At 36.0% G+C, this 7,825-nt stretch overlaps 1 protein-coding gene across 2 annotated transcripts in view; it reads right to left on the bottom strand.

Moving 5' to 3' along the window:
- Window positions 1-7,191, bottom strand: part of ppil4 (peptidylprolyl isomerase (cyclophilin)-like 4) — a 15,067-nt gene extending 7,876 nt beyond the window's left edge. For both annotated transcript variants that reach the window (XM_016575231.1, XM_016575230.1), the window contains exons 1-9: window positions 7,067-7,191; window positions 6,724-6,791; window positions 6,320-6,384; window positions 6,107-6,224; window positions 5,861-6,003; window positions 3,560-3,656; window positions 2,304-2,420; window positions 1,635-1,759; window positions 494-560 (exon numbers count right to left, since the gene is read on the bottom strand). In XM_016575231.1, the coding sequence (XP_016430717.1) occupies window positions 494-560; window positions 1,635-1,759; window positions 2,304-2,420; window positions 3,560-3,656; window positions 5,861-6,003; window positions 6,107-6,224; window positions 6,320-6,384; window positions 6,724-6,791; window positions 7,067-7,136 (870 nt within the window). In that variant the 5' untranslated portion in view covers window positions 7,137-7,191. The remainder of the gene's footprint in view (window positions 1-493; window positions 561-1,634; window positions 1,760-2,303; window positions 2,421-3,559; window positions 3,657-5,860; window positions 6,004-6,106; window positions 6,225-6,319; window positions 6,385-6,723; window positions 6,792-7,066) is intronic.
- Window positions 7,192-7,825: the final 634 nt, after the last annotated feature.

The following is a 7,825-nucleotide window of genomic DNA, read 5'->3' as shown; positions in this document are numbered from 1 at the left end:
ATCTACATTATGACTTACGTCTTGTAAAAAAAAAAAAAAAAAAAAAACATACTAAGATAAGTGCACCGAAAATAATAATAAAAAACTGATTTCATGACTTTGAATGAATTTCACTAGATGTTTCAATGAATTTGACTAGATGTTTGATGATCTAGAAGTTATGAACATTTGAAGGGATGTGTGGAGCTGATGCAGCAATGTATTATTACACACAGGCCTTGCTTAACACCAATCACTAACACTTGCAGTTCTGAATATACCTAGGTTTCATCAGGATTTATCACGGATATTTATCTATGGACTACAACTGCACAAAACTTAGAAATATCTATATTTAGTATTAAAAATGTGTGCATGTGAATTTGGATGTATAACTTCTGCATAACCATTCTTGTCTACTTTTCAAAACTTGGCAGCTGGATTTTAACAGCTTGCTCAGAAACGTTGCACTTTTTTCCAAAGATGGCAGATACACAGAACAGACTTTACAAACCTTTTCAAACTCGATGAAAGCATAGCACAAAGATTCTTCTGTTTTCCAGTCTCTGATGATCTCACAACTGCAAATGAACATTAACATGTCAGATCAAAGTCATATATATATATATATACACACACACACAGTAAGATTAAGGCACAAGCTATGGTCAGAACTTAAAACTAGCACTTGCTCACTAGACTATTAAACAACTATGTGAAACAATATTCAAACAGCAGTATTTTAGTGGCCTTCACTGTCACATAACCTCTTTACGCTGCATGTTTAGTTCAGCTGGTTGCATCCTATCTCAGAAGTAAAGCATTTTTTATGCAGTGTTATGTTGTGCAGTCAAGAAGTTGATATTATTTCCAGTTCAAATGAAATATTTGAAATGGAAGGTCATGACGAGCACACTGCATTGTGGGATATGGGTTATGACATTCCATACATACAGCCTACTGCTAAAACTGTACCAGTAGAATGTGTTGCAGGATGAAATTAATAATAAAATTAATAAACAAATCCATAAAAAAATAAATATATGGCATAGTCAGAATAACACCTTTGCACAAAAAAAGACTTTTACTGTGCTTATACACTTCAAGTCTGTGAACAGGACAGAAAAAAAAATGTTTACAAAATGTCACGCTTTAGTTTGGGGTCCAATTCTCACTCTTAACTAAACTATTAACTATGATTTTGCCTCAAACTCCTAATGCGCTGCTTATTAATAGTTAGCAAGGTAGTTGTTTAGTTTAGGTATGCGGTCGGATTAAGGGATCTAAAATATGTTCATGCAGGATAAGGCACTCTTATAAGTACTAATAAACACCCAATATGCTAGTAATATGCAGGCTAAGAAGCAACTAGTTAACAGTGAGAACTGCTCCCTAAACTAAAGTGCTACCATGTATATAATATACAGAAATTAATGTGACATTTAATGAGAGACTGTGCATATGTGAAACGGGAAAAGAACAAAGTCCCCAGTTAAATGCTTTGTTTAAGAGAGTTCTTGGTTCAACCCTTGCAGAGGTCCAAACATGTGGTCTTTCAGTGAACAGCCCTAATCATTACCCACACTGTTTAACCACAACTATGAGTCAGACTATCATTGGAAGTAATACAGCGGGGACATTTTCTATTATCTCACCATTTAATGGCTCCGAAACGTGAGAAGATGATCTCTAGATCTTCATCTGTGGTCACTGGGTTCAGCTTGCACACAAACAGCACGTTCTCTGGAGGTTTAATATCTGCATCTGGCAGATCACCCACCTTTAACAAGAAACAAACGTTCAGATCATGAAAGAGATGTCCACAGTGAGTGATGTCTATATGTTTATATCTTCTATAGAGGATTTTTAGTCTGGCTTTTGAAGTAGGGAAATTTTGATTATGGGAAACCTTGTCTGTAAGTTATGCGTGTGTGTTTGATTTTTATTCTTAATGTTTGTGATGCACTTTGGGCAACAAAGTTGTATTTAAATGTGCTATATAAATAAATACAAGTTGAAGTTATATAGATCATGAAAGAGATGTCTATAGACATCACTCACTGTAGACATACTCTATCTTTTATAGAGGATTTTAGGTCTCAGCTGAAGACATTTTTTTTTAGTCTGGCTTTTGAAGTAGGGAAATTTTGATTATGGGAACCCTTACAATTGTCTGTTTTATTTGTGTGCAAGTTATGTGTGTGTGTTTGATTTTTATTCTTAATGTTTGTGAAGCACTTTGGGCAACAAAGTTGTATTTAAATGTGCTATATAAATAAATACAAGTTGAAGTTATATGTTAATGTGTAAGTGATGAAATCTACCATTTCCAGTAAAATGGCTTGTGTCTTTGCTTCCTTGTCCTTTATCTGTTCATCCAGCTCCTCAGCGTCTCTCCCCTCTTCAGCGTTTATCACCTCATCTGCTCCAATCCGACCACTCTGAAAAAATGCATAAGCGTGAATTATTCACATTAGAATGAAGAACAGAGCACTTTTAACCCCTTAACTGTCACCCCCCCATTTTTTAAAATAGGCATACAGGTGCACTATCCAAACTTAAATTGTTGTAATTTATGAACACTTTGGAATACAGACATAAGGTTGGTCTCTTTTTAAAGAAGAAAATCAGCAAATTATCACAAAAGTGGAATTTCGGGTGCCATCCAAACTCCATTGAATTTTTTTAAATGCATTTTTCTGCCACAAATGTCTATTTCTCTGTCAATATTACTTCTATTGATATATTCAAATGATATATGATTTATGATGATTACTAAAAGATTTGATAGAGAAAAAAGACAACAACAAAAAAAGAGCGCCAAACGTCCCACAGGTGGGACGGTGACAGTTAAGGGGTTAAAAACCAAAAACCACAATTTCTTAACATTACCTGCTATTTATGTATTAACTAGTACCCCCCTTCACACACTTATTATGCAATTAGTTTTTTTTTTTAAGCATTAAGCCACTCAAGGCTGTGTTACACTGATTTTACGATGTTTAAAGGGCACTGAAGAGAATGCATAGCGTGATACGTTTAATAAACCTAATGTTAAACGTTATACACATTTATGGATTTTCCTAGGCACTAAACTGATGACCTTGGTAATGCTTTTTAATAATACTTATAAAATATCATGCACACACGACCCTCCGCTTTTAGGGTCACTCATACCTAAACTAAACACATATTTATTATTTATAAATGAAGACCAACAAGTAACCTATAATGACCAAAAATATTTGGAAATGTTTTTTAGGAAATATTTAGGGTAAAAAAAGAAAGACAAAGTAAACCTTGACTATGTTACAGTCACAATGCATGTCATGCACTGCAGCCATCATGCAACGTTTAATCAAATGAACGAATGAAGAGCTTGTGAATGAAAATTTAATTAAATCAGGAAATCATTGCCGATCCCCAGCCCAACGAATCGAACTACAAATGGCTTACTTATAGTTAATCCTGTATGTTAATCATTGAAATTATTGCAAATATCACCTCTAAGCTGGCAGAAATCTGCCGCCTCACAGTAATGTAATATAGGGTTAGGGTTATGCACTGAATAAAGACTCACATCCAGCTGCTCCTTCGTGGGTTCAGGCGATCGGTCTGGAATCGGGAGGCCCGCAGGATCATCAAACGGGTCATCCAGAATCACTGTGTGGTTAATCCTGCAACCACAGGCACAGAAACTGATGTTTGGTCTATAGCCCTTATGAATCTGATCTATGAATGTGAACCACCCAAACCTCAAAACTATGAGACAAACTAAACTATGGGTATTATGTAGTGGCCAAAACATGTGACTCTTATAATTGAGCTTTATTTATATAAATATTGTCCACATTCCAGCTCGCTGACTGAGAGCTGATATAAGGACTTTTCACTGTTGGCATCACTGCGGTTGTCTATGTTTGTGTGCTCCAGTCAGTCTGTGCATTAGGGGCAGGGATTTTTTGTTGGTGATGACAAATCTTTGTGAGTCACTGAATCATTCACTCATTGTTTAAAAGTGACATATCATGAAAATTGGACTTTTCTAGGTTTTAAGTGCTATAATCAGGTCCCCCGGTGCATCTACCAGCCAAGGAAACGTGAAAAAGATTAACCCAGTAACTTTGTTTTGGGAAGCCTTTTTCTGCAAGCGTCTGAGAAAACGAGCGCGTCAGATTTCGCTCCCTTGGTGACGTGGCAAAGGGATCTCATTATAATATTACCGCCCCTTCATCTGTAAGTTTCCACCCACAGCACCGTTATTGTGATTTCACAAGCGATAACGGTGTACCAGCTCTAATGCCATGATGAAAGTTTGAGCAAAGCATGCTAACTGTTCTGTGTTTAGCTGCACAGACGAGCACAGAACACTGTTTAGAGTCCCAGCCTCAGAGGAGACAACAGAGCAGTGCATTTATTGATTTATTTACTGTATATTGCTGCTGCCACACAGATCTAAAATAAACATGCGATTTATTTAGTTTACCTTCACAGACATAACTATGGGATGATATTAGGCTCAAAATGATTAATAGATGCACGCACAATTATCCATGAACTGCATACATTTTATACATGTATCTTACTAACCACAAACAAATACCTTTCAATTTGAGTCTGTGGAATTCAGGATTAAATGTTTGTGCAACGATTTTTACAAATACAGACATGTTTGCGAATAAAAATGTTCTGTTCTGCATTAATATATCATAAATTGCTCATGCAAAAAGGAATCTGTGCATATGTGGATCAGGTGACACGCGTGCATTAATTGACGTCTAGTTCGAGTCGATCTTGTTCGGTTCATTTGGATTTTGAGACTTCATTTTTCGCAGTTTACAGCATTTCACGTCCCCCACACACACACAACTACCAACAAACAAGGCCCAGTGCAATTCATTAACGTGTACACGATTTGAAAAATTCGCAAATGTGCGTCACTACACTGAAACAAATGCTTTTCAACCGGTGTCTGCAGAGTTAAGAATAACATTAAAGTGCAGCATTTTGTTCAAATAGAGACATATTTGGGAATACAAATGTTACAGTTTGTATCAAAGTATCATGATTTGTGCATGTATTAAAATGTGCATTTGTGGATCAGGTGACACGCGTGCTTTAATTATTTTTATTCTCAATATTTTATTTCTACATTTTTCTGGACATTTAAGGAGTTTAATCTCGCATTATAGGCTAATGACGTTATTCTGGAGATGTTTTTTTTTTGTTTGGCCCTATAATCCTCTTTCTTACTCTCTCATTTGGCACGAATCCAAATGTTTCCATATTCACAATGTTGGCTATTTGAATTTGAATGCTACAGACTATTATTTATTAGGCCTATGTAAACCAGGCTTTAGCGGCAGAGAAGCAGCGCAGCCGACTCGTCAATAAATGAGTACAAAACAGTGTTTCCTAGCACCTGTCGCTTACTGATTGCTTGGAATTATAAATATGAGCGTAGTTCTTCTGTTAATATCACATGCACTTTTTTGTTTGTTGTTTTTTTTTAGTTTGTTACTCAGACGCAGGCAGTGCGCTGCATGAGACAAAAAAGTAATATAGCCAAAACAACCGCATAGCTGCTCTTTAGTGTAGATGCATGTTGATTTTATCAGACGATGCCGCGATTATAAATGAGAGTGACTCCTGGTTAACATGTATTAAAAGGGGTCGTGTTTAGTCACTATTTAGTGTGGTATTTTTTGACAATATTCACTCATCATGACAGTAAAATAGGGCATTCTAAGTCAATATACTGCAGTATTTCCTCTCAATCAGTAGAAAATATGGTTAACACCTGGTCATGCATGAAAAAAAAATACACCGTCATGTACCGTGAAACCGGTCAGTCTCTCGCTCTCTAAAAACATTGTCCTACCTGATGTCCTGGTAAGGGATGAAGTCGTTGTCTACAAAGGTCTCATTGATTTTAGCAAGCACGTCCATACCCTCCGTGACCTCTCCAAACACAGTGTGAACACCATCCAGATAATCCAGATTCTCTGCTGCGGTGATCAGAAACTGGGAGCCAAATGAAAAAAAAAAATTTATTAATCAATCATACTCAAAGCCCATAAACAATACTGACATCGACACTTGTGTATTAAATGTGTTCACAATTAACCTGAGACCCATGCAGGTCGCTGCCATTGTTCACCATAGACACCGTCCCTTTCTTTCTATGCTTGATCCTAGGCATCTTCTCAGGTTCAAAAAAGTGTGCCTGATCGCCATACAGCTTGCTACAAACACACAAACATCATCACCACACAATACATGCATGCGCATTCAGCTAGCACATATATTTTAATTAAATTAATGCATTAATAATCCCCACCAGAACACAGACTCTCCTCCTCGCCCCGTGCCGGTGGGGTCACCCGTCTGAATGATGAAATCTCTCTGCAGCGGGGGACGCAACAGATGCAACATCTTCATATGCAAAACTCACTGCCTTACTGCCATACACAACCTCAATTTGCAGCCATGTGTGCAATAACTTTGCATTAAATGTATTATCATATCATAACGAATCATATAATAATGCAATTTTACCATGAGTGTAACCTTCAGAACTCAAAATTTTACTTCCAATTGAAATGTGAGCATTTTGTGTATTAGCTAATAATGGTTTTAAAGGAAATAGACCTAAAATATTTAACAAATATGATATTATAAACGTACAATATGACACCTGTAATGCTCACAGAATGAAAGAGATACATAAATGTATGATATTACCTGAACATTGTGAATCAGACAGTAGTTGTAATATTTGATTTTGCACAGTTTCAGGAAGTTCAGCGACGCTGCAAATTAGAAGAACAATTATGTTATCGTTCAGTACCATGCTTTATGTAGAAACGATATATACCATGTACAGTAATTATAATATAACGGCGAAACGACTTAAATTCTGGTTATTCCAGCACAACTATCAGGAATTTACCAAACATAAAAAGTTCCTACGGAGATCTCTTATATTTATCACATGTAGCGTTGTTGATTGTATTAAATGATCATGCGTGTATCATAGAAAGTACGTTTAAACCCTTCGTCTGTTATTAATGCTATTATTAATCACCTTTCGGTCTCTCTTCTGTGTATAAATCGATCACGATATCACCTAACGTTGTTTCCAGCAGCACCGCCATGTCGCCCCAGTGTCATCAACATGCGCCGGACAGACGCGCATGCGCAGTGCGAAGAGTCGCAGGTGTGACGATCATAACTTTGGTACAGGAGGCAAGAGCTCAATACTTTATACATAAATGTAGATCTTTTGAAATCTCCTCCTTTGTTTATTGTATTTAGACATTTCTCAGATGCCCTTAGTAAAAATGAAAAAAATCTAAAGGCATTGAAACGGTTTAATTTGTTTGTATTATATCATTTGTTTGTAATTATATTTTCTTTATATTATTATTTCATTTATGTTGTTTTTTTGGAATGCTATACGTTTCGTCTGGAATTAAACACACATGAACAAGCTAAGTTTGATTAGGGTTGCCCCTTTAAAAGAAGTAGTCCCTAATCTAAAGGCATTGAAACGGTTTAATTTGTTTGTATTATATCATTTGTTTGTAATTATATTTTCTTTATATTATTATTTCATTTATGTTGTTTTTTTGGAATGCTATACGTTTCGTCTGGAATTAAACACATATGAACAAGCTAAGTTTGATTAGGGTTGCCCCTTTAAAAGAAATAGTCCCTTTTCATAATACTGTATTTTATTTAGTAAAATCCAAATAAGCTTTACAGCTCTTTATTGGGAAGGATTCAGTGAACCATAAACAATTACTGCATGTGCACCTGTGCAACAGTTTACAGTGGTAGACAA

Source organism: Sinocyclocheilus rhinocerous, unplaced genomic scaffold (assembly GCF_001515625.1).
Source record: "Sinocyclocheilus rhinocerous isolate Xijiao unplaced genomic scaffold, SAMN03320098_v1.1 scaffold1044, whole genome shotgun sequence".
Lineage (NCBI taxonomy): Eukaryota > Metazoa > Chordata > Actinopteri > Cypriniformes > Cyprinidae > Sinocyclocheilus > Sinocyclocheilus rhinocerous.
The sequence above is the reverse complement of the archived record's forward strand: the minus strand, read 5'-3'. Positions and strand labels throughout refer to the sequence as shown.